The sequence below is a fragment of the Astyanax mexicanus genome, chromosome 1, assembly GCF_023375975.1.
Source record: "Astyanax mexicanus isolate ESR-SI-001 chromosome 1, AstMex3_surface, whole genome shotgun sequence".
In the NCBI taxonomy this organism is placed as follows: domain Eukaryota; kingdom Metazoa; phylum Chordata; class Actinopteri; order Characiformes; family Acestrorhamphidae; genus Astyanax; species Astyanax mexicanus.
This window is the reverse complement of record NC_064408.1, coordinates 12283737-12311426: the sequence shown is the minus strand read 5'-3', so window position 1 is coordinate 12311426 and position 27690 is coordinate 12283737. Positions and strand designations below refer to the sequence as shown.

Below are 27690 nucleotides of genomic sequence, written 5' to 3'. Positions count from 1 at the left end.
TTGTTTTTTTATGGTAATTTTATTTAGATGTTCCTATTATGTTTCTATTATTAGCTCAGTAAAACACCAGCATTATATACAAAAATATAATTACATAAATACAATAATTGCATAAATACAAACAGCAATTTTACAAAAAGCAGAGCTTTTACAGCCCTGTTTATATCAAGGGTCGGCAATTAGTTTTGGGCGCAGGCCAGATGTTTTCCAAGCCATTCCATGGCGGGCCACAAAAAAAAATGTAGCAGGTAAACACAAAAAAAAACAAACAAAAAAAAACCACAGCGCTCCTCGCGCCGTCGCAGTCCATTATGCTATCGCTGTTTAGGCTAGTGAATTGAAATTCAACTAGGAAAAAAAGCCTTATAATGAGAAAGGGAGTCCGAGAACGGGCGGAAAATTAGAGAGCGAGCGGAAACTCAAATCATGCCGAGCGCGAAAGATAGACAGGGGACATGTGTAAACGAAAATTCGCCTTTCGTAAAATTTTTTTTAACCAGATGTTTCATATATATATAATATTCATCTATATTAATTTTTTTTTTGTGTGTATTTTCTTATTTTATTTATTTATTTTTTTCTTATTTTTAATATCTTGTTTAATGTTTTCAATCCCTTTTATACTGTAAATGCTCGGCGACATTGTAAATGAGGGTCACCTTAATTTACAGTAATGCATCTGATCATCTAAAAGAAATGTCTGGTATTCTGTCGCTCAAGCAATTTATTACTGAGCCAACATGACTAAACCAAACTTGCATGACCTCACCAAATCCACCTTAATATATTTTATTTTATCAAATAGATCGGACAAAATTGCCACCAGAGAGGTGTATTTGACCCCTATCGGATGCATAAGGGACACCAGCATGAAGAAGATAGGCTCTTTTAGATGGTGGTTAGAAGGGTACCATCATTTTGATGTACTACCTGCAGTACATCACACTGCAGATAGGGGGCAGTATGGTACCAGCATTGTGTGAGCTTATTATAAACTGAATAAGCTCAAAGTCAAAGTGGTTTTTATTGTCATTTCAGCTATATACAGAGTACACCGTGAAACGAAACAACGTTCCTCCAAGGACCATGGTGCACATAAACACAGTGTAGACAGAACAATAGTGCAACAGTACAAAAGTGCAGACAGACAATACAACACAATACAGACAAAGAATAATAAATAACAAGACAGTGTGCAAATTTTGCAGTGTGCAAAAAGGACCAGGTGAGGTAGTAATTACTCTATTACACAGTGTGCAATAGAGTCCAGTGAGGTAGTAGGGTTTTTAGTGCTTTCCATTTTCTGGGGTAAGTGGGGTAAGAGTGTGTGTGCATGTACAGAAAAACCATCAGTTCAGTCTCTGCAGTTAAGGAGTCTGATGGCTTGGGGGTAGAAGCTGTTGCAGAATCTGGTCGTGCTGGACCGGATGCTGCGGTACCTTCTTCCCGAAGGCAGGAGGGAGAACAGTTCGTGTGAGGGATGAGTGGGGTCATTCACAATGCTGGTTGCTTTGCGGATGCTGCGGGTGGTGTAAATGTCCGTGATGGAGGGGAGAGAGACGCCGATGATTCTCTCAGCTGTCCTCACAATACGCTGGAGGGTCTTGCGGTCAGAGACGGTGCAGGTCCCAAACCAGGCAGTGATGCAGCTGCTCAAGATGCTCTCAATGGTCCCTCTATAGAAGAGTGTGAGGATGGGTGGAGGGAGACGGGCCTTTCTCAGCTTCCGGAGGAAGTAGAGACGCTGTTGGGCTTTCTTGGCTGTAGAGCTGGTGTTCAGGGTCCAGGTGAGGTTATCTGCTAAGTGGACACCAAGGAACTTGGTGCTCTTAACAATCTCCACAGAGGACCCGTCGATGTTGAGTGGAGAGTGGGTGTGTTGTGCTCTCCTGAAGTCAACAACCATTTCCTTTGTCTTGTCCACATTCAGGTGAAGGTTGTTGACTGTACACCAGTCTGTCAGCCGCTGCACCTCCTCTCTGTATGCTGACTCGTCGCCTTTGGTGATGAGACACAGCACGGTTGTATCATCGGCGAACTTGATAAAGCTGTTAGAACTGTGTTTTGCAGCACAGTCATGATTCAGCAGGGTGAACAGCAGAGGACTCAGGACACTGCCCTGGGGGGCCCCAGTGTTCAGTGTGATGGAGCTGGAGGTGCTGCCCCCAAACCGGACTGACTGGGGTCTCCCCGTCAGAAAGTCCAGGATCCAGTTGCAGAGGGGGGTGTTGAGGCCGAGCGAGCTTAGCTTCCTGGTGAGGTTCTGTGGGATGATGGTGTTGAATGCTGAACTGAAGTCTATAAACAGCATTCTGACGTAAGTGTCCTTCTTCTCCAGGTGGGTGAGGGAGAGATGAAGGGTGGTGGTGATGGCATCGTCCGTGGAGCGATTGGGACGATACGCAAACTGCAGGGGGTCCAGTGAAGAGGGCATTTGTGTCTTGATGTTCCTCATGACTAGCCTCTCAAAGCACTTCATGATGATGGGTGTAAGTGCAACGGGACGGTAGTCATTGAGGCAGGACACTGTGGACTTCTTCGGCACGGGGACGATGGTGGTGGACTTGAGGCACGTTGGGACAGTGGCGCTGCACAGGGAGATGTTGAAGATGTCCGTGAGAACATCTGTCAGCTGGTCTGCTCACTCCCTGAGCACTCTGCACCTGAGCACTTGCTGATGTAGCCAGTGACTGATGCTGCATACTCCTCCAAATCAACAGAATCGCCTTCAGTAGCAGCCTCCCTAAACATGTCCCATGCAGTGCACTCAAAACAGTCCTGAAGGGAAGAGATGGAGCCTGCCGGCCAGGTTTTCACCTGCTTCTGAACTGGTCTGGAGCGTCCGATGAGTGGTGTGTATGTTGGAGTCAGCCACACACACATGTGATCCGAGAAAGCGACCGCTGTGCTGCGTCTCTATACACAGTGTGTAAGCCAAGTCACAAACTTTCATAATTGCCCTTCTTCTCTCCATTCATCCACATCTCTCTCTCTCTCTCTCTCTCTCTCTGGGGACACATCCCCTTCTCCTCCTCTCTCAATCCTCAATCCATAATTGATTAGGAGGGATAGAAGCAAGTCTAGCGGGCCAGTGTGACTCCAGTGCAACGTGAGACCAAGAGACACAAAATGGAACAGAAGTGGAGGAGGGGAGCGAAAGAGAATGGCAGAATAGAGGGAGAAGAAGGGAGAAGAAGGGAGGGGGGGGGGGTCTCACTGTGGACAAAAGCTAATTTTTCTCTCTCTAAAGGTCAGTTATCGCAGAAACCAGTTCATCCAAAGGCATAGAAGGGGGTCTGATATTGGGGCGGGGACACATTTGCTAATATGAATTAAAGCCCACCCTATAGTGACTTTTTATAGTGACAACATTTTTACAGTTAATTATTACAGTTAATCTAAAAAAAATAAAATAAAAAAAAAAACATTCTTTCTGTACTTCTGTTTATTATTAGTAAAATCCAATCAAAGGTGACTTTACAACCTAAACATGAAAAAAATGCCCTTATATTTAAAATATCACCTAATATTTAAAATAACATAACAGATTTGATTATTATTATTATTATTATTATTATTACTATCATTATTATTATGCATTAGCATGTCAATTCTGTTGTATATTTACATTTTCTCCACTCTTTCAAAAAAATCAGTAGTGTTTTTTATTTTTATTTTGTCTACTGAAAGCACTATTTCCGATGTTTTCCTTTTATTAAAAGACTGCAACTTTACGTTTTATAAATTTTTTTGGCAGCAGTTAATATAAACATTAGATAACCCAAACCCTCCAATTCTGTTAGTAGAACAAGACATTATCCAGAAGTAGTTTTATTGCATTATATTGTAATTGTTGTGATTCATTGCTCTCAACACTGATCTCGCATGTAATTCAGCACCCCCGCCAGGAAAAGCACCCCCTCTCGGGAGAGCGTACTCACTGTCTTCTTGATAAAAGCGGAGATAATTGGTTTAGCTTACTATAATTAGAAGAATGCTACAGAGAGGTGGTGCTTTTCATTGCGGGGGGGTGATGATTTTAAGCGCTCTTTCAAAATAAAAGTTTATTTTAAAACAATTTCTGCGATATAATTTTTTTGGGGGGACAAACACAACTATTTCTGATATACAGGGACACGTCCCAGCATTCCCCCCCAGTTTTTACACCAACGAGTTCATCTGAGGTAGCGAGAGGAAGTCATACCCTCACTCTATCCTCCTCCTGTTCTCTCCTCCAGCGCAGACTCCCTGTTCTTCAGGTCATTAGCAGGGGAAGGTTTGTGAAATGTAATGTAGAAGTAAAACCTACGTTTCAGGCAGATTTTGAGCATCATAAATATTTCATGAGGCCTGAAACAGCTCTTGCCTGGCAGACGCTTTTATTCTGCAGAAAATTGTGTGAAGCTCTTACTGAGAACACCCCTTTTTTTTGCCAACCATCAGCTGAGCAGCTCCCATTCTTTCAGGCTCATCAAATCACAAGAGCTTATAATTCACAAAAACAGCAGGGATAAAGTAAAAATCAGTAAAGAATCAGTAAATTACATTTCTGGAGCGCAGCTTTATAAACTAAACAAGGAGGAATTTAAAGGAATTTCTGACTTAAAGCCACAGGTTACCTTAAAATAACACTTTTAGAACCCTGTAGCTATTCCACAGACTGTAATGGAAATGCTGCACCAAAAGAAACACCAAAACGCTGCTACTGTGCACTATGTAACTCTGGTGAAGCTGAACATGACCTCTCTTTCTAGAAATTAGTAAGACTCTGTAACTAGGAGTAAGACATGCCCTAACTGTGAGTGTGAGGCATGATTGCCACGTTATTAGCCAATCAATATTAAGAAGGGACGGGCAGTAGAAGAGTCAGTGGTGTCCTGCCTGTGGTGTTTCTACAGAGCTATTTTCTTAGTATTTTGCCGCTTTAAAGCTAAGTTTGGAGAGATAATACATTTTATATCGGCCCAATCGGCAGTAGTCCCTTCATTTTCAATTGACTGAACAGTTTGAGTAGCTGCTCAGCCTGTGAGTACTGGTCCAGCCAAGCTCCTGTCACATCAACTTAGCTGAGCTAAGCGTGCTGTTTGGGAGATTGGTTCGAATCCCGGTCATGTAGCTTGCCATCAGCTGCCAGAGCCCTGAGAGAGCACAACTGGTCTTGCTCTCTCTCAGGTTGGGTAGATGGTGCTCTTTTTCCTCACCACTCCAAAGGGTGATGTTGATCAGCACAAGTCTGCGTCTGTGAGCTGATGTATCGGAACCAAGTCGCTGTGCTTTCTTCCCAGTGTGTTGTTCTGCTACTCGGCAATGCTGCATCAGCAGCAGTTTAAAAAGAGGTGGTGACTGGCTTCACATGTGTCGGAGGAGGTATGTGCTAGTCTTTACCCTCCTAGTGTTGAGGGTACAAGTGATGGGGGGAGTCCTTATGAGTGGGTAGGGTAATTGGCAGTGTAAATTGCGCAGAAAATAAGGTAAATATTACAAATAAATTTATATATATGTTAGGGCTCAGCCAGTTCCCGCAGCGGCCACCAGAGGCCGCCATAAACCCACCAAGGTGGTAAGAAGGGAACCGGCTGAGAGTTCATTAGAACAGGGATCATTAAGGCCACCTGAAGCCAATCACGGGTCATCAGCCTCAGCTGTGGTACCGTCTTTAAAAAGGCGAGCTTCCAGCAGACTGATGTCGCAGACTTCATGCCCTGTGACCGGTAAACGGTAGCTCCACAGAGCAAAGCTGAAAAGAAAAAATAAAAGAAAGCCTGCAAGGCTGAAAAGAAAAAAATAAAAGAAAGCCTGCAAGGTTGAAAAGAAAAGAAATAAAAGAGAGCTTGCAAAGCTGAGAAAAAAGAAAAAGAAAAAGAAAGCTTGCAAAGCTGAAAAGAAAAAATATATAAAAGAAGAAAGCCTGCGAGGCTAAAAAAAAAAAAAAAAAAAAAAGAAAGCTTGCAAAGCTGAAAAGAAAGAATAAATAAATACATAAAAGAAGAAAGCCTGCAAGGCTGAACAGAAATAAAAGAAAGCTTGCAAGGCTGAAAAGGGAAAAAGAAAAGGAAGAAAAGAAAACAAAATAAGAGGACAGAAAATAAAAGAAAGCTTGCCAGGCAAGAAAGAAAAGATAAGGGAAAGCCTGCAAGGCTGAGGAGAAAAGAAAATAATTTAATTTTCTTGAATTTCTGTTACTATTTCTGTCTTTATTTTATTTCAAACAGAGGCATTATTTAGTTAGCTTTGTTGCGCCGAAAGGGCATTCGCTTGTTTATTTTCCCCTTTTTCTTTGATGCACACATAATTATAGTAAAACTCTTTTCGTTATATCTCCGCACTTGGCTCCTCCCACACCCCTACCATGACTATATATATATATATATATATATATATATATATATATATATATATATATATATATATATATATATATACAGTTGTGGTCAAAAGTTTACATACACTTGTAAAAAAACATAATGTTATGGCTGTCTTGAGTTTTCAATAAGTTCTACAACTCTTATTTTTCTGTGATAGAGTGATCGGAACACATACATGTTTGTCACAAAAAACAGTCATAAAATTTGGTTCTTTCATAAATTTATTATGGGTCTGCTGAAAATGTCACCAAATCTGCTGGGTCAAAAATATACATACAGCAACATTAGTATTTGGTTACATGTCCCTTGGCCATTTTCACGGCAACTAGGCGCTTTTGGTAGCCATCCACAAGCTCCTGGCAAGCTTCAGGTCGAATGTTTGACCACTCTTCTTGACAGAATTGGTGCAGTTCAGCTAAATGTGATGGTTTTCTTGCATGAACCCGTTTCTTTAGCACTGTCCACATGTTCTCAATGGGGTTTAAGTCAGGACTTTGGGAAGGCCATTCTAAAACCTTAATTCTAGCCTGGTTTAGCCATTCCTTTACCACTTTTGATGTGTGTTTTGGGTCATTGTCTTGTTGGAACACCCAACTGCGCCCAAGACCCAACCTTCGGGCTGATGGTTTTAAGTTTTCCTGCAGAATTTTGAGGTAATCCTCCTTCTTCATTATCCCATTTACTTTCTGCAAAGAACCAGTTCCACTGGCAGCAAAACATCCCCAGAGCATAATACTACCACCACCATGCTTGACAGTAGGCATGGTGTTCCTGGGATTAAAGGCCTCACCTTTTCTCCTCCAAACATATTGCTGGGTGTTGTGGCCAAACAGCTCAATTTTTGTTTCGTCTGACCAGAGAACTTTCCTCCAGAAGGTTTTATCTTTGTCCATGTGATCAGCAGCAAACTTCAGCCGAGTCTTAAAGTGCCTTTTCTGGAGCAAGGGCTTCTTTCTTGCACGGCAGCCTCTCAGTCCATGGCGATGTAAAACACGCTTGACTGTGGAGACTGACACCTGTGTTCCATCAGCTTCCAAATCCTTGCAGACCTGCTTCTTGGTGATTCTTGGTTGACTCTTGACCATCCTGACCAATCTCCTCTCGGCAGCATGTGATAGCTTGCGTTTTCTTCCTGATCGTGGCAGTGACACAACTGTTCCATGCACTTTATACTTGCGTATAATTGTCTGCACAGTTGCTCTTGGGACCTGTAGCTGCTTTGAAATGGCTCCAAGTGACTTCCCTGACTTGTTCAAGTCAATAATTCGCTTTTTCAGATCCACACTGAGTTCCTTTGACTTTCCCATTGTAGCTTTTGTAGCTGAGTCTAATCACTGGGTCAAATGAGCCCTATTTAAATGGGCTCATGAGAAGTCAACAGCTGTAGTCAATCAGAATCACTTACAAGAAGTGAAGAGGCCATGACATGAAGCTAATTTGATTGACACAACTCGCTACATCACCAAAATTGACAAATTTTGTTGCTGTATGTATATTTTTGACCCAGTAGATTTGGTGACATTTTCAGCAGACCCATAATAAATTTATGAAAGAACCAAATTTTATGACTGTTTTTTGTGACAAACATGTATGTGTTCCGATCACTCTATCACAGAAAAATAAGAGTTGTAGAACTTATTGAAAACTCAAGACAGCCATAACATTATGTTTTTTTACAAGTGTATGTAAACTTTTGACCACAACTGTATATATATATATATATATATATATATATATATATATATATATATATATATATATATATATATATATAAAATCCATACTTGCTATGCAAAATGCATAGTTACATGTTGGCAGGTCTGAAATACATTTTTTGGCATTTGTGAATCGATTCAGAATCATCCACCTTCGAATTAAGATGCATCTAAGAATTAAAAAATTTCCCACCCCTTCAAATAAAGTTTTTTTTGCACATTAAAGCAATCGACCAATTAGCCTGTATTATAAACAAGCTTCAATCAACAGGTTTTCTGTTCTTTTCTTTTGTACAGGGAGAGGCATTACAATGTGTGTTAGTTTTAAAATGGGCTGAACGCTGCAGATCCTGCCAATAGAGATTACGTAGAAAATGCTGTTATAGAGTCTGAATGAGTGAATGACTCATTCTAACTCTCATTCTAACAGAGAACTGAGAGATAAAATAAAGGTTGCCAGTGAAGGTGGTCTTTCTCTCTCTCTTACACACACACACACAGACATATATACACACACACACACACACACACACACACACACCTGTCTCTCTTGTGCTTTTTGCTGCTCTTCTTCCTCTTCCCTCGCCGAGTGGGGGAGGAGCTGTCAACTCTGTGGATCAGATTACACCAGACAGGAAACAGAGGGATGAGACGAGTGAGTGTACACAGTGTACACACACACACACACACACACACACACACACACACACACACACACACACACACAGTACATACAATAATAAATACACATACACATTGGAAATCAGCATTACATCTTAAGCTCCATCTTAGTCCCGGACGGGATTCGTTTTTAGGGGGTTCTGGGGAAATTTTCTCTTATATAAGGGGGTCCTCTGTTATTTTATTCCCGTCTGGAACGACCATGTATATGTTTTTCTCAGACGTCCTCTAAGAAAATTACAGGCTGATTTATCTACTGTTTTTACTGAATTCCGTGGTCCTCCGGTAATTTTAGTCCTGTCCAGACTCACATCTCTGAGTTTTATCATCTCGTGTTTAATAAAGTAGCTATTTGTTCGCTGCTACGCACCGTAAATACACTTTGGGTGCACGTTTCCACGGAGATCCGCATAAACACAACAGTGAGTGGAAATGGAGGAGCTGTCATGTGACCGAAAAAGTCTAAAAAGTTTTTTATAAAGAGTTTTATAACTTAGTAGAAGTGTGAAATATTCTTTTACAGATGTCCCCCTGAGAAACTAATCCCGTCCGGATAGGGCTATAATAACACAATACATTTATTTTAATGTGGATAACAGTGTTTTAGAGCTGCAACCATACAACTATTTTTTTTTTACCAATCCTGACTATATATGATTCATTTAAGTAAGTAAATAAGTAAGTAAATAATCAAATAAAGAAACACTACACTGTATATCTCCAAAAATGTACAATTTGACAAACCAGATGCTAAAATGCTAAAGTCGCTGTTGCTGATATTGTCCAACCTGGTGCATTAACATTTTTTCACTAGGTTCAACTTCTTCAGCAGCTTTCTTAATTTTTTTTTTTTTTTTCGGGAAGACAGAAAGTGGCAAATAACAGGGCTGTGACCCACCAGGAATTCATTGCTAACTTAAACCCATAACCTAAATTTAGAGCTTTTACATATTAAATATTTTCCTATTGAATGTATATGCTAAAGTATTTTAATAACAATTATAGCTCAATTGTAAATCTACCTACCTTGTTTATTTGGGTACTGTTTTGTTTTTTGAGCCTCTGCCAACCACATACAGTACAAGTCAAAAGTTTAGATACACCTCTTCTCAGTTTATGGGTTTTCTTTCTTTTTATGATTTTTTTTATATTGTAAATTTAATATTAAAGACTATATTAAGTCTAAACAGAAACACTGACTCTTCTAAGTACCACATTTATCTTTGAGGACAGATCTGCACACTTTTGGTATTTTAATCTCAGTGTCTTCATGAGGGAGAGTCACCTGGAATAGTTTTCTCAGCATCTTGAAGGAAGGAGTTCCTGAAGGTGCTGATTAAACAATAGTTGCTGCTGCTTTTTTTGCTAAAGCTCCAATTCATCCCAAATCACCTCAAATCACCATCTCAGTTCATCAGGTTTAGATCAGGGGATAGGGTCAGGTGGACGACAAACATTTTTATTTTACTGTTTAATGCATAATTCCACGTGTCCCTTAATTGTTTTCTGGATTTTAATTTTAATCTACAATGTAGAAACTAACTAATAAAGAAAAAACAATGAATAAGGAGGCGTGTCCAAGGCTTTGGCTTGTTACTGTATAAAGCAGTTCTACACTATAAGGCAGGGCTTCCCCTGCACCAGCTCAACTCAAACGTCATCTTAAATAGGAAGTGCCTGCAGCTGCTGCTCCGGCTCTGTGTAATCTAATAAAATTTGTTGGGATTCTGCTGCTCGTCACGGCTACCTCTCTGCACCACTTCGCCTGACTCTCCCACTCTCACTGAAATTCTGAGTTGTGAATTTTATGGCAGTGTGCTCTCTCTCTCTCTCTCTCTCTCTCTCTCTCGCGCGCTCTACTTCAGATACTGCCATGATTTTTCACTTTCTATATAAAAACCCTTCAGACAGTCTTGATTCTGTCACTCACAGAGTTCTAACTGTGCAGCACAGCCTCGCAAACATGCCAATCAAACGTACGGTTAAGCCGAGTCTTAACTCTAGACTTTAAATAAGCATCCGCACAAAATAAACCCGTACTGACGGGACGTAACTGCAACCCACACTGCTGAAATGCCACTGAGAATTCACTAACACAAAGCAGCGGTGGGGGAAAGTATTGCAAAATCTGCTTAAGTGTTTTTTACTTTTATTTTTTTTATTTTGACCAATTGATGAACTAGTTTTTTTTATTTTAAAATGATTTTTTTATGTGAATCTGGCAGTTGTTCTGTACATTGTGTTCAAATTCATAATGAATAAGGGCCATTTCATCAAATGGGTGCCATTTCTGTCCCCAGGAAATTACATGTATAAATGTGCACACAAAATAACTTTAAAATATATTTTAATATTAGGCATAGTGTCTTGTACATTGACCTAACTGCAAAAGTAAGATATGTAATAATAAACGTTAATAAAAGCTACTTACAACACTGAAAAAATAGCATTTGTTACCTGTCCCCACTTTCTAACTATAAACTTTACCATTAAATATAATTATTAAATATGATCATTAGAGATGTATATTTTTGCACTGTTTGTGTGACTCCAAATCCCATCTATGCTATAAAAAATATTTGTACAAAATAAATAATCCATAATATTTAAGTTAAAATACACATTTTAGTTGTGTCCCTCAGTTTCACTCATTCCTGTTACTGTAACACATTAGCCCATCTGAAACATCTGGAACATTCTACAACAGGAAGTGACATCAGCTAGTTCCTCTGAAGACAATGGGAAGACCAACATTAATGTCACATGAGTTTTGTAACCATCTTTGACTTAGAAATCTTGAAAAAAAAATTAAGCAAAGCTGCCTGAATTTGACCAGTACATGAATAGTTTGAATAGTTAAATATATGTGTTATTAGATTCTGAGATTAAAAAATATAAGAAAAATATAACACTAAGTTAGGAATTGGGAAAGAGTTACAACAAGCAAATGGCACCCATTGGGTGGGATGTTCCATAGACTAATACAAGTAGATTAATCTACACAGATTTCTCCTTAAATCTGTTTATTTATGTGAGTAAAGAGCCTCCGTTCATTTACAGTAAACTTAGATTTCCAGAATTTTAGCAGCGCTTAGCGATAGTAAATGCAGCCCGACAGCGCTACACTGAGGAATCCTGAATGCTCCGGTAAGCCAAGGCAATATCAGCTAGCGGTTCGTCCCACTTAGCTTGTTTTAATATAGTAAACATGCAGGCTACAGTCTGATACACTTACCTCTAAACAGCGAAAGAGCTAATGCTTAGCGTGGTTAGCGGCTAATGCTAATACTATTGCTGCTCCAGTCTCTGTGCTGGAGAAACTTCACTGAAATTCCTGTATAATGCTGTACTTCAGCGGAGTGGCTTTACTGCTCCTTAATACCTGACAGGTAGAATTCATACATAAGGCGCACTGTATTATAAGCCACACTGTCGATTCGCACATATAGTGCGAAATTATCCTTCTTTCACCCTCCTCAGGATCACCGCAGACCACAGCTATTATTTGGGTCATTCTCAGCATGGCAGTGACTGAACTGGCATGGTGGTGTTGTGTTTTTAATTGGTTGTGCTGGTATGAGTGGATCAGATGCAGCAGTGCACCTCAATGGTGCACTTGCTGGGTTCTGGACATTGAAGAACAGGATAAAGGGTAAAGTATACAGAGGAACAGAAAGACTAGTGCTTCTATACGGTCAGTGGAGTTGATACAAATGGACAGTGAGTGGACTGATGTGTATATACATGTATATATAGTAATAATGTGTTAAAACAGTCATTTTTAACTTGCAGGGTTTTAACTACTTTCAGTGAGGCCTGGTTATAGATAAATAAAAAAACCTTACACTAAAGAAACAGTTAAAGGAGACAGAGACTAACCGACTGTGTCTTCTGCCCTTCTTCTTCTTTCTTTTCTTTGGCGGAGGAGAGAGTGAGCTGCTGGACTTCCTCTTATCTCTGTTGGGAAGAGAACACATTAAATGAAGAGGAGTGAGAGCCTATAAAGCTGATGTGTGTTTCCTCCTGTTCTACTTGTCTTATATAACACTATGTAAGAGCATCTGAGACCATTTGACCAAACTGCACAAGATACTTTTCCATTGGACTCTAACTTCAGAGTGAATAGGCGGAGCTAAAAGGCTGTAGGTTACACGTTTTTTTTTTTGTTTTGTTTTTTTGGATCCCAAATGCAATTTAATATAGTTACTGTAGCTTAGAGTATCTTTAAGGTGTGTAAAACGTGATTAGTACTGAGGAACAAAGGGCTGGGAGGAGCATTGTGATTTGTCAGGGGCATTATGGGTCCATTTGAGGACAGGCAGTACTGAAATGTTTAAAATATATACACTATATGCACTATACACTATATGTCCATATATATTTGTGGACGCCCCTTCTTTTAAATGCATTCAGCTGCTTTAAAAGACTATTAAGGATTATATATTTTTGTAGTAACTCATAACACGATCAGGATGTATCATCAGGTATCAAGGAAACATGCTGAGTTAAAACACTGGCAGCTGGTGTCAGCAGAGATTAAGCCAGTATTTTCTTATTTGAACTTGTGTGGGTTTAAGCCTCTGAATCTTCCCACCACCAATCCCCCTAGTCCCAATTCCACACCCAGGGTTGCCAGGTAAAGACAACAGCACGCAACCAGTGTGCTGCCACCATGGAAACAGATGAGTTGGTTATTTTTTGGGGGGAAAAGGTAATCACTAAGCTTTAGTAAAGGCTTCTAACCATAGATAAGTAATTGACTACCACCACTAGTGTAGTAGAGACTCGCATTTTGGACACTGAAACTTATATAATCCCTGATTGGTTGAATTGGTTGGGGCAGAAAACACAATCCAGTCTTTGAAAACTGGACTCCTGTAGCCAATAACTCACTCTTACTTCTGATTTACTGGTTGTTCCTATGAATTAGCTCCATTGCTCACACAAATGTGCAAATGCACTCTCACACACACAGCTTGTCTAGTCCCTGTAAAAAAGTATTGCCAATTTTTGGGGACGTAAACCTATTGGCATCATGCCAAATACCAGGCGTGAATCTATGAATCTATTGTCACTGAATGCAATCAAATCCTGACAGCAATGTTCCAAATCTAGTAGATTGCCTGGACAGTAGAGATGGTTACTAAAACAAAAGCATGGCCAAACTTTGAATTGAAAGCCCAGTGACTTAAGACTTTATAATAAACTTAGAATAAAGTCTATGTTTTTTATATACATATACAGGGAATTTCCCAATTTCCCAAAACTTTTATATAAAATCCCACCATATTAACCCACCACTCGCTTGCAATGCTCCTGACACTAGGAAGGCCAGGACAACCACATGTCTCCTCCAATAACCAACAATTTAAATAGCTGCAAATGTTTCAATTGGCAGTCAACATGCTCTGTGTTATCAAACATCACACTTGGAGTGATGAGACAAAACTGCCGTCTACCTGCCCAGACAGAGTATGACCAACTGTGCTCTCTCTCGGAGTTCGGCTGCTGATGCTGGCATTGATCTGAATATGGGTACGTCCACACTTTGATTGGAATTGCAGTATGTAGAAATATATTGATATTTTGGTAATTTACTGATATGTCCTTCCCACCTGTCCAATCTGAGATAAACTCTTCCCCTCTATACATATAAAGCAGATGCTTCTGAGTTAATCCATCCACCTCTCTCTCTCTGTCTCTCTCTCTCTCTCTCTCTCTCTGTCTCTCGTTTTTGGTGTAGGCAGTTAGAGTAGACAGCATGGTGTGTTCTGTGCTGTTACCTGTACTCATCTTTTGCGAGAGCATCTTGGTCGTAGTAATCTGAATGCCATTTGTATCCTTCCTCATAGCCGGCGGTGAACGGGTGACCCTCAGCGTCCTCTCCATCGCCGTGGGGCAGAACGGTGACCCTGGGTTTAGAGAGAACACAGCAGAGAACAGTTCAGAACTGAGGAACAGTGCACCTGTGTGCTGCTCTCTACTCTTTATTCCTTCATATTTATGGTTGGAATCACCAGGGACACCAACGCAACCATCCAGTTATACTATAGAAAACACTTAGCAAACACTTGGCAACATCAAAGCAACCACATATGATGCCATATCCACCACCAACACCATAGCAAACCCCTCCCTAGACCACTGCCCCGCTGTTAAAATACCAATACGCAAAAGTCAGAGCTCACCTGGCTCTTAAAGGGAATGGCAAGCGACACTCTGCTTTGTTTATTTCAAGTTATGCCTAAAAAACACAGCCCTGATTAATTAAGAAAATTAGTACATGCCTTTTGCATGTTTTGAGATGCGTAAGGCTTACTTTTCCTGCGTTCTGATAGCAAAGACACACTAACACACATTGAATCAAGCTCTGCAGTGCACGGTTGACAGCTCCCCTATATATCGCTTAAATAGGGCTGAATTCATTCAAATAAATGCAATCAGCTACTTTGTACTCAGCTAAGTTGCCAAGATGAACTGCTTGAATTTTTGCACCAGGAGTAAAGGCATAAAGTTATCCAAAAGCAGTGTGTGACTGGTGGAGGAGAACATGCCAAGATGCATGAAAACTGTTATGAAAACCAGGTTTATTCCACCAGATATTGATTTCTGAACTCTTAAAACTTTTAAAAAATATGAACTTGTTTTCTTTGCATTATTTGAGGTCTGAGAGCTCTGCATCTTTTTTGCTAGTTTCTGCAAATTAATGCTCTAAATGACAATATTTTTATTTGGAATTTGGCAAAAATGTTGTCTGTAGTTTATAGAATAAAACAACAATGTTAATTTACTCAAACATAAACCTATAAATAGCAAAATCAGAGAAACTGATTCAGAAACTGAAGTGGTCTCTTCATTTTTTTCAGAGCTGTATATGATCAGTGTATTATATGCAGAAACAAAGAGGTGGTCCTAATGATATGCTTGATTTGTGTATAATAAATACAGTGGTTTAAGGTATGGATTATGTTGGGGGAAAGAAAAATACACATAATATAAATGTGACACAGCCACGTGTGAGCCCACAGCCTCTGGTGATTTGACGTACTGCAAAAGCGAGGGCAGAAAGAGGATTAGAGGAAGGTTGCTGCCATCTGCACACATTCTGATATTGTGTGTGTGTGTGTGTGTGTGTGCTCGTATTACGTCAGAATCCATTAAACATTTTGCTTATTAACATTATGGCCTTGCCCAGTCTGCTCCCCGGTGCCAGTCAATTCCCTCCCCGCACCACAGCCCCACAGTCCTGTTAGTGCAGCAATTACATGCTCACTAATCTTCATACACTAATTGCTGTTGGTGTGATTTCTTAAGCGATGCTAAAACCAACAAACTCGCTGTGTAGCCTGAGGCTTTAGCCCACGGCTTTACTCCTCTTGGAGTCGCAACCCTTTTGTCGTCTTCTGTTTTTCCACTCCTTCCTTTCCTCTCCGTTTAATCAGGCTAAAGCATTGGGCTGCTCTCAGAACAGCAGAACAGAAGTTCTTCTAGTGGAGATTCTTAAGAAAACGATTCCTGAGGAGACGTTAAAGGAAGCTCCAGGCTAACAGTTATACGAACGTTATAAGAATCCATACGAACAGTGTTGTGCCAGTTCACAGCTTTTCTGAACTAGTTCAAGTTCAGTTCAAGTTCAGTTCATACATGCTCAAAGTGAACAGTTCATGTTCAAAGTTCACAATTTTAATTCTGAACTAGTTCAAAGTTCAGTTCATTTTACTTTTTTCCTGAGATATTCAAATAAATACTTTTTTTCACACTACAAGCTAGAAAACACTGTACGTTCTTTGAAACTGCTCATTGTAGACATTTGCTCGACACTGCAACTATGGGTTTCTTACCAGGTGATGAAAATGTTCATAAGGAGAATCGGTCTGTGTGCATCACTTCCACTAGCCATTTTTTTAAATTGCGCTTTCTCTCACTCTCGTCATCTCTATATCTCTCTCTCTCTCTCGCCCTCCGCGCTCTTGTCGTCGGTCTCTCTCTCTCTCTCTCTCTCTCGCCCTCGCGCTCTTGTCGTCGGTCTCTCTCTCTCTCTCTGTATCTCTCTCTCTCTCTCTCTCGCTCTGTATCTCTCTCTCTGTATCTCTCTCTCGCTCTGTATCTCTCTCTCTCTCGCTCTGTATCTCTCTCTCTCGCACTGTATCTCTCTCTCTGTATCTCTCTCTCGCTCTGTATCTCTCTCTCTCTCGCTCTGAATCTCTCTCTCTCGCTCTGTATCTCTCTCTCTCGCTCTGTATCTCTCTCTCTGTATCTCTCTCTCTCGCTCTGTATCTCTCTCTCTCTGTATCTCTCTCTCTCTGTATCTCTCTCTCTCTGTATCTCTCTCTGTATCTCTCTCTCTCTCTCTCTTTCGCTCTCTCTCTCTGTGTCTCTCTCTGTATCTCTCTCTCTCTGTATCTCTCTTTCTCTCTCTGTCTCTCTCTCTCTGTATCTCTCTCTCTCTCTGTATCTCTCTCTCTCTCTGTATCTCTCTCTCTCTGTATCTCTCTCTGTATCTCTCTCTCTCTCTGTATCTCTCTCTCTCTGTATCTCTCTCTGTATCTCTCTCTCTCTCTCTCTTTCGCTCTCTCTCTCTGTGTCTCTCTCTGTATCTCTCTCTCTCTGTATCTCTCTTTCTCTCTCTGTCTCTCTCTCTCTGTATCTCTCTCTCTCTCTGTATCTCTCTCTCTCTCTCTCTCTCTGTATCAAATTCAAATTTTCAAATTCAAATTCAAATGGCTTTATTGGCATGAATTGTAAACAACAACTGTTGCCAAAGCAAACAATTCAACAAATACAAAAATAATAATCAAATTATGACAAAATTGAAGGATAATAAATAAATTACAATATGTGAGAAAAAAAAAAATAATAATAATTATAATAAGAAATAAATGTACATATAGTTTATGCAATAATATATATATAATTATATAAGCAGGGTTGTTTAGTGTAGGGTGGGGCTCTGGTTTCTCAGGGTGTGGCAGTTGTGTACATATTTAGCAGATAATCCAGCACATTCTGGAATCTCTCCTAAATACAGTCTGATCAGATCTTCCTCTGTTATTAATCTGAGTGATGGGATGGTGGATGTGATGTTCTGTAGGAACTGGAGTCTGAGCTGGGTGTATTTAGAGCAGGAGGAGAGGAAGTGCTGCTCGGTTTCTACCTGCCCGGAGCTGCAGTGATCACACACTCGCTCGGCTCTGGGTCTCCAGTGTTTCCTCTGTCTCCCGCTCTCTATCTCCAGGCTGTGGGCACTGAGTCTGTACATCGTCAGCGTGTGTCTTTCTCTGGGGTTTTTAATTTTAGTCAGGTAATCTGCGAGGGTGTATTCTCTATTTAATGATCTGTAACATTCTAATTTATTAATGGAGGAAATTTCATGAAGCCAGTGATTAATATAGTCTGATTGCTGTGTTTTGTGGATGGTTTGGAGGTGTGTGTGTTTGAGGGTGTAGCAGGTGGTGGTGTGAAGGTGGTGGTGGTGTTTAATGTGTGTGAGAGGGTCTGTTTCTGGGTGTGTGCAGGTATTAAGGTATGCTGTGTGGTGATATGAGTCTGGGTGGGATTGGGACAGGTGAGAGTGGAATTTTAAAGCTCTGGTTATGATGGATAGGGAGAGAGGAAACTGGCCGAGCTCTGCTCTGCACGCCAGGTTCACCGTGCTGCGGTGTGCTGGACTTTTAAAATTTCTTTGCAGAATTCCAGGTGAAATTTTTCTATTGGATTCGTGTCCCATGATGCGTGTCCTTTATAAATTTTAGGTCCCCAAACTTCACTGCCATATAAAAGTATGGGTTTAATAATATAATTAAATATTTTTAGCCAGATTTGTATTGGAAGATTAAATTTGTTTAGGGATCTTTTGATGGTAAAAAATGCTTTTCTTGCTTTCTCTACCAGTGCATTCGTAGTCTTATTAAACCTGCCAGATGCACTTATTACCAGGCCCAGGTAATTGTAGTCCATACAGTGCTGTAGGGTTGTTCCTCTGAATGTAAAGTGGAATTTAGATTTTTGTGATCTGGCTTTTTTTTGGAAAATCATTATTTTGGTTTTGTTGATATTAATGTCTAGGGCCCAATCTTGACAAAATTCTTCTAATATATTTAAATGTTGTTGTAAGGCTTCTGCTGTTGGAGCTAATAAAAGTAAATCATCTGCATATAATAGGAGTTTTATTTCTTTATCATTTAATTCAAGACCTAAGTTTGGAGAATTTTCAAGGGTTGTAGCCAATTTGTTGATGTATATGTTAAATAAAGTTGGGGATAGATTACATCCTTGATGCACTCCACGTCCTTGTTTAAAAAAATCTGTTCTTCTGTTCTCAATTTTTACTGCACATTTATTATCATTATATTTGGATTTAATTAAATCATAAACCTTCCCCCCTATACCAGATTCAAGTAATTGGAGAAATAGTCCATTGTGCCAAATTGAGTCGAATGCTTTTTTAAAGTCTACGAAACAAGCAAATATCTTCCCTTTGGTTTTTTGATGGACGTGTTTTTGAATGAGTGCATCTAAGGTGTAAATATGGTCTGTGGTTCGGTGTTTAGGTAGAAATCCAATTTGACATTTTGATAGGGTATTATGTTCAGTTAAATATTTTAATAGCCTGGTGTTTAGTATACTGCAGAAGACTTTGCCTAAATTACTGTTTACACAGATACCCCTGTAGTTATTTGGGTCAAATTTATCACCATTTTTATAAATTGGAGTAATTAGACCTCTATTCCAGATTACAGGAAAAAATCCACAATTAAGTACTAGATTAAAAAGTTTTAGTATGGCCAATTGTAATTTGGGACTGCTGTGTTTTAACATTTCGTTTTTTATATTATCAATTCCGCAGGCTTTTCCTTGTTTTAGTAATTTGAGTTTTTCCTTTAATTCCTGTATGGATATGGGGTAGTCTAATGGAGACTGATTGTCTTTTATAGCTGATTCTAATGTACTGAGTTTTTCAGTGATGGTATTTTTGTTTGATTCATCTGGAGTTTTATAAAGGTCTTCAAAAAACATTTTCCATATTTTGCTATTTTTAATTGAGGTATTTTTAAGATTGGTTGTTGTAATATTTTTTTTCCATAAATCCCAAAAATAATTTTCTTTAATAGCTTTTTCCATTTTACTACATTGGGTTTCTGTGTATTGATATTTTTTAGTTCTAATTAATCGTTTGTATTGTCGTAATGTTTGAAAATATTCTAGTCGCAATTGTTGGTCATTTGGGTTCCTGTGTTTCCTGTTGGCTAAATTTCGTAATTGTTTTTTGGATGTTAAACATTCCTTGTCGAACCATTTTTCTTTTGGTTTTTGTTTCAATGTTTTGGTTATTAATGTCTTTAGATTTGACTTTTTAGTTAGTTGGTAAAAAATTTTATTTAGGCAATCAGTTGCCAGATTTATGTCTTTTTTGGTAGCTTGATAGTGTGTTTGAATAAATGTATCTAACATTTGTTTAATATTTTCAGAGTCCAGTGCTGTTGTGTAATTTGTGGTACTTTCTTCTGTCCATTTGTATGGTTTAGGGAGAGGGTAAGTGTCGGTGTCTGGGTCGTGTGTGTTGGTGTTAGTTGTTGATTTTTTCAGGTACAGGACTGTTTGGCAATGGTCTGAAAGATATAATTGTGGTAAGACTACGAATGCACTGATATGTCCTGGATTGATGTCTGTGATGGCGTAATCTACCACACTGCTGCCCAGTGCAGAGCTGTAGGTGAATCTGCCCAGCGAGTCTCCTCTGGTTCTGCCGTTAACGATGTACAGACCCAGGCCTTTACACAGCTGGAGGACGTGTTTTCCGTGTTTATTAATTACACTATCATAACTTTGTCTCTGAGTGGTTATGCTTGTGTGGCAGTATAGGGTTTGTTTATGTATATTTGTTGTTTTATCTATATCAATAAAGTCATTTTCTCTTGCAGTTCTGGCATTGAAATCTCCACATAGTAAAATATAACCTAATGTCTGGTAATTATTTATTTCACTTTGAAGATTTTCAAAAATGTCTTCTGTGTAATAAGGCGAATTTTGAGGAGGTATATAAATAGTGCATAAATATATATCTCTATCATTTCCTAATAGGTTCTTGTTTAATTTAATCCATAGATAATTTTTATTATTTTTTAGAAGAGTTATGAATGATCTATATTCTTCTTTATACCACACAAGTATACCACCTGAGTTTCTACCATTTTTAATATGGGCATGTTTTGTGGGGGGTAGATATAGTTCTATGTAATTATTCGGACAGGAAGAATTTGGATGGTTATCCCATGTTTCTTGTAGAATAATTAAATCTCTATTATATATATTATTTACAAAATCTGGATTTGTAAACTTTAGACCAAATGTTGACGAGAAAGAACCTTGAATATTCCAACAACTAATTGAAAAGGAAGCCATCATCAGATAATTATAGGTATTTCACAAAGAGATATTCAATTCATTACCCAACTATAATCATTTTTTCTAATAGTATTAATTGATTTAAGTGTAAATATTAGTGCAGTTGTATCAGTGTAGATAATTTTAAAAAGTATTATAACAAGAGTGATAAAACAAAAATGAGTTCATTAGTTTGATAAAGGATGGTGATAAATTCTCTTATCTGGTTGGAGTGTAGCTGGTTAGATTGCAGCTGGTTGGATTATATGTGGTTGGGATGTAGTTGGTTGGTTGGTTTTGGTGTAGCTGGTTTTGATAAAGCCTGTTGTGGTGTAACCAGGTGATGGGTAGTTGGTTGTGTGATAGCTGGTTGTGTTGTAGCTCTTTGGGTTGTAGTTCGTTGGGGAGTAGCTGGGTAGGGTGTAGCTGGTTGTGTGATAGCTGGTTGGGGTGTAGCTCTTTGGGTTGTAGTTCGTTGGGGAGTAGCTGGGTAGGGTGTAGCTGGTTGTGTGATAGCTGGTTGGGGTGTAGCTGGTTGTGCTGTAGGTCTTTGGGTTGTAGTGGGTTGGGGTGTAGCTTGTTGTGCTGTGGTTCTTTGGGTTGTAGTTGGTTGGGGTGTAGCTGGTTGGTGTGTAGTTGGTTGTACGGTAATTGGTTGTGCTGTAGTTGGTTGGTGTGTAGTTGGTTGTACAATAATTGGTTGTGCTGTAGTTGGTTGGGGTGTAGCTGGGTGTACAGTTGCTGGTTGTGCTGTGGTTCTTTGGGATGTAGCTGGTTGAGGTGTAGCTGGGTGTACGGTTGTTGTTTGTGCTGTGGTTCTTTGTGGTGTAGTTCACTGGGGAGTAGCTGGGTAGGGTGTAGGTGGTTGTGTGATAGCTGGTTGTTGTGTAGCTGGTTGTGTTGTGGTTCTTTGGGTTGTAGTGGGTTGGAGTGTAGCTGGTTGGTGTGTAGTTGCTGGTTGTGCTGAGGCTCTTTGGGGTTTAACTGGTTGAGATGTAGCTGGGTGTATGGTTGCTGGTTGTGCTGTGGTTCTTTGAGGTGAAGCCAGTCGGGGTGTAGTTGGTTGGGGTGTAGCTGGTTGGGTGAAGGTGTGATTCCTTGAGCAACTACAGCAGCATAAGTTCTGGGCTGTAGTTCTGGGTAAGGGTTGAGTTCTAGCTGTGGTGGTGGTGGTGGTTGCCAACTGCTGTTGGGTTGTGGAGTCTGATGGAGTGAAGGGCACTGTAGACTGTAGCTGGGAGCAATAAATGCTCTGGTGGTTTCACTGTGGTGGTTCTGAGAAGAGCTGAGGGGTTCAGATGTTGATCTTGGTCTGACTGTAGGTCTTTTGCGGTGTAAGACTGTGTCTTTCAGGCTCTTTGCAAATAGTTTGACCCCTTTTTGGTTTAGATGAAGACGGTCATAAAGGTGTCTGTGAAGAATCTGCCCATAAAGCACTACTTGTGTGTTGGGTATGTGGGTACAGAGTCTGTAAATGTCTGAGTTGATGTTGTTGATAGTGTGTTGGGCTGTGTCCAGTCTTGGTAATAAAGTGGAGATGGTGATTGTTGCTGTAGGAAATCTCTTGCTGGCTGTCATTGCTGTTTGTTGGAGTGCTTCAGGTATGTTCCTGCTGTTCTGAGTTAGATCATTGGTCCCCGTATGAATGATGATGTGCTGAATTCCGTTGTAGTTCAGGTTTGATAGTTGATCAATGGCTTTGTTTATGGTTGGAGTCCAGATCTTTGTTGAATGTTTTTTTGGGAAAAGACGTTTCATGTCTAAATATTTCCCATTAGAATCACACAGAAATAATACATCCTGTGTTGTCTTCTGTGTGTGTGGCGTTGTGTGTGTGGGTTCCTCAATGTTGAGGGAGTTAGGTGTGAGTGTGTGTGTTTGTATTGGTGGGGTAGGTTGAGGTATGGTATGAGGAGAGGGTAGTGTAGGGCGTGGGGGTGAGGAGGTGGGAGAGGTAATGTTAGTGGACCTGGTGCAGTTTTCTCTGGTGCTTGTCTGGCTGTGTTGGGGTATCTGTGCTGGAGTGCTGAGCTGTTGAGTGATTGTGTTTAGTTCCTCTGTTATTCTCCGTAAAACTGTCCTCAGATTCTGATTATCCTCTTCCAGTTCTCTCATGGCCTGATGTAGTTCCCGGATCTCATTCTTATGTTGTAGAACTTCAGTGTAAAGTTCTCCTGCTGGTTTGCTGCTGTTGTTGTTTTCCTGAGGAGGGCAGGACAGGATTCTCTCTTTAAAATGAGTAAACTCCTGTTCCAATATAGATAGCCCTTCTCTCAGAGTCCTGATGCTGCAGGCCAGTTTAGGTGTGAGCTCCGGCTGTACTCGTGGTGTTGTAGGGCTGTGTACAGATCTGTGTACAGTGTTGTTCACTGGTGTTCTCTGTGAATCTGTAGTTTTTCTTTTTGATGCAGCAGATTTCTTCATATTTTGAAAGCAGTTTTGAAAGTTGTGTAAGCTGTTTTCAGGTCCCTGGATCATAACTGTACCGTTATGATATATATTTATTGTTAGGATGGGGCATGTGTACTCAGCATCTTCATATGTAGTGATTTGTCTGCCTTTGCTTATTCCGTTTTTCTTTATGTAAGTGAAAGAATCACTGATCACTGTATGCCAGTCTGCAGGGTGATGGGTGGAGAAGAGCAGGTTACACATTACCTTTAGATTGTTCTTTGTAGTGAAATCTGCCACTAAAGTTTCTGGGTTGTCAGACAGGATTTTTGTTTTGAATATTTTCCTGGCGTTTGCTGATTTGACGTGCGGTGGATACTGCACCTCGCTGCCGTTCAAGTATAGCGAGTGTCCGCTGGAAGCGCTGGGTCCGCTGGAAGCGCTGGGTCCGCTGGAAGCGCTGGAAGCGGCCGTTTCCATTTTCCGTGTGTGTGTGTGTGTAAGTGTGTGTGTGTGTAAGTGTGTGTGTGTATATGTGTGTGTGTGTTGTTCTCTCACCGCTGTGTGAGAGCGCTGTGTGTTAGTGTTAGGTTAACAGCTGATCGGTCGCGGATGTTGTTGTTAGTAACGGCTGAAGTCCATCAGCTGATCTTCGCGCTCCGTACTTCGGCTGTAGTTCATAATAAACTCTCGTTTTTTTTCCTACAGGTGCTCTGTCCTTTACTTCATCGTAATATCATGTAGATAAATGATAAATCAATCACTCAGTGTGAAAATACCTTAAAAGTTTAGGTTCTGTTTAGGAGCTTACGTTTTCTTCTGCCATTTAAACGCGTCTCCATGGTATCTCTCTCTCTCTCTTTCCCTGTATCTCTATCGCCCTCGCGTGCCGCAATCTCGTCGTCGGTCTCTCTCTCTCTCTCTCGCGAGTACAGAGAAGCTCCGCTGCTTTGAATGTGGAGATATTGGCCATAAACAGTTCGGCTGCCCTCATAAAGCAGCGCAGCGGCGGGGGGGTTCAGCAGCTGATCAGGGGGACTCGCAGCAGGCTGAGTCTGCTGAGCACACTGAGGCAGATAGCAGACCTGCTCCTGTGGCCACTGTATCCAGTGGAGCGGAGAATTCACTTCATCCTGACATTAACGTTAAAAGCAGGTCCAGTGGTGCTGACAGCCCAGCTGGAGGTGACTTTGTTAATGTGAATAATGTGCCTACTGCTGTTACTGCTGAAACGTTTACTGAACTTAGCACCAGTGCTCATGGTAAGGCTAGTTTTAAGACTAATAAGCCTGTGATAGAGGAAGATAGTTCTGTAGTGCAGCATGTACAGGATGGGGATATAATGCTTGAGTTCGACTCTGATAATATCAGTGAGGCATCAGATTTTTCAGGACTGTCAGAAACACCTGTTAGTTTACACAGTCAGTCAGCTCTGTCTGAGCCGGGCACACAGCCTGAGATAACTGCTGCCTTACTTGAGCAGGCAGGTGATACGTACACGCTATCTGAGATTGATGAATTTCTGCAGAAAACAAAGGGCAAAAGAGGGGTAATGCTGAGTAGCTTCTTTCCTGATTCCGAAAAATTTGTCAGGACAGTGCAGGACGCTACTAAAAATGGTCGTATTAAGACTATTCCTATCAAGAGACGGTACAGACTTAAAAAGTGGACGGCAGCAGTACGTAAAAGAAAAGACAGTTTGGCATGATGTGTAGGTCTCCTTTAACACAATCTATGGTGGCACATTACTGTCTTTTCCTGCTTTTGGTTTCCATAGCTTTTCTCATGGTCACTCTGCGCATAGGTTCTCTTAACATTAATGGTGCCAGAGACGTTTGCAAACGTGAAATGCTGGCACAGTATATTCAGGATAAAAAACTGGATATACTGTTACTACAAGAAACTCATATTGATAATGATGATGAGTCTCTATGGAAAATGGGGTGGAAGGGACCTTTGTTTTTAAACAATGGCTCCAATGTGAGTGCTGGTTTAGCTATTTTAATTTCACCTGGATTGTCTCTCAATGTGATTTCACACAAAATGGTGTGTAGAGGCCGAATGCAAATTTTGAATGTTAAAATGTATGAGAAGGATTTCACTATTGTGAACGTCTATGCACCGAATATAGGTAGAGAGAGGGGAACTTTCTTTCTTTCCCTTAAGCAAGAATTAGCTCAGTGTCACCAGGACACATTTTTTTGTGTTGGGGGGTGATTGGAACTGTACTCTGGCTGCTGCTGTAGATAGGTCTGGAGAAGAGCCGCACCTGCCTTCAGCTAAGCTTTTACAGAGTATAGTAACTGATTTTAATTTGATTGATTGTTGGCGGATAAAACACCCCACCCTTAATCAGTTTACATGGGTTAAGATGATGACGGAGGGTAGAACTAGTGCTGCACGGCTTGACCGTTTCTACATTCCTAACTCACACTGTAATAGGGTCGTTAGAGCCCATGTTGTGCCAGTGAGTTTTTCTGACCACTGTGCAGTTACTGTGCACCTGGCCTTTTCGGCCTGTCACAGGAGAGCGGCCTACTGGAAGTTCAATGTAAAACTATTACAAGACGTCACCTTCTGCTCTAGCTTTCGTGAATTCTGGGTTAGATGGTCAGATAGAAAGGCTGATTTTGATTCTTTAAAACAATGGTGGGATGTTGGGAAGGTTCAAATCAGTCTGTTCTGTAAGCAGTACACTGCGTATGCCACTTCAGAAAAGCAAAGGGTGTTAATAACTCTTGAGCGGAATATAGTTCAATTGCAACAGCAAATTGTGGGACAAAATCAGCAGGGTTTGCAAGCTGAGATAGAGGAATTGCGGCGTGATATGGGTGCCTTCCTTTTAGAAAGAGCAAAAGGTGCACTTGTAAGAGCCAGATTTCAGATGTTCAGAGAAATGGATGCTCCCAGTTCTTTCTTTTTTAGCCTTGAAAGGAAGTACAGTGAGAGCAAACATATGCATGCTCTGTATATGGCTGATGGTCGCCTGTCTTCTGATGTAAATTAAATACGTGAGGGAGCCGTCGAGTTCTATTCTGACTTATATAAAGCTGAAAACTGCAGTGAAGAATGTATAAATGTACTTATGACTGATATGCCTAAATTAGCAGAGGGTGATATGAATTCCCTAGAGCTCCCACTGACCCTGACTGAGCTTAAAGCTGCAGCCTTTCAGATGGCTCCAGGCCGTTCCCCCGGCATTGACGGACTCCCAGTTGAGTTTTATAGAGCTTTTTGGGATTTGATTGGACAAGACCTACTTTCAGTTTTAATGGAATGCTTACTGAGTGGTGAGTTGCCTCTAAGCTGTAGGAGAGCAGTATTGACTCTTTTACCCAAAAAAAGGTGACTTGTGTGAACTGAAGAATTGGCGTCCTTTGGCTTTGTTGTGCACAGATTATAATTTTTTTTCTAAAACACTAGCCAACAGGCTAAAATGTGTACTGGACACTATTATACACAGAGATCAATCTTACTGTATTCCTGGCCGATCAATAACAGATAATTTGTTTTTAATAAGGGATGTGATTGGTTTGTCCAATAGCGCTTCTCTTGATATTGGTTTGGTCTCACTAGATCAGGAGAAGGCGTTTGATAGAGTAAATCATGATTATCTCTTTACTACTCTGTTAAATTTTGGTTTTGGGGAAAGCTTCGTAAAGTGTGTGAAGCTGCTTTATACTGGTGCCTCTTGTCTTGTTAAGGTGGGTGGGGGCCTCAGCAGACCTGTGGATTTGGGGAAGGGAGTGCGTCAAGGCTGTGGCATGTCAGGACAGCTTTTTTCCCTTGCCATAGAACCTCTTTTGAGGCTAATAAGGAAAAAAGTCAATGGATTGAGCATTTATGGATTGCCCTGTACAGTGGTGTCAGCTTATGCAGATGATGTGTCTGTATTCGTGCATGATAAAGCTGATGTGATTGGACTAGAAGAGTGTCTCTCTACATACAGTGCTGCTTCATCTGCTAAAGTTAATTGGAGCAAAAGTGGGGCCTTACTCTGTGGGCCCTGGATGAACGCTGATCCACCTCCACTGCCTGGAGGCCTACAATGGAATAAGTTGGGTCTCAAAATTTTGGGCATTCATCTGGGCTCATCAGAGGCAGTGCAGAAGAACTGGGAGGGTGTCCTGCCTTCGGTAACCCAAAGACTTTCG

General features: G+C 40.6%; 1 protein-coding gene across 2 annotated transcripts in view; it reads right to left on the bottom strand.

Moving 5' to 3' along the window:
* Positions 1-27690, bottom strand: part of srrm3 (serine/arginine repetitive matrix 3) — a 176792-nt gene that overhangs the window by 31737 nt on the left and 117365 nt on the right. The window contains exons 4-6 of one of the 2 annotated variants that reach the window (XM_022665775.2): positions 14545-14673; positions 12641-12718; positions 8622-8690 (exon numbers count right to left, since the gene is read on the bottom strand). In XM_022665775.2, the coding sequence (XP_022521496.2) occupies positions 8622-8690; positions 12641-12718; positions 14545-14673 (276 nt within the window). The remainder of the gene's footprint in view (positions 1-8621; positions 8691-12640; positions 12719-14544; positions 14674-27690) is intronic. The other variant, XM_022665776.2, reaches the window with a different exon arrangement.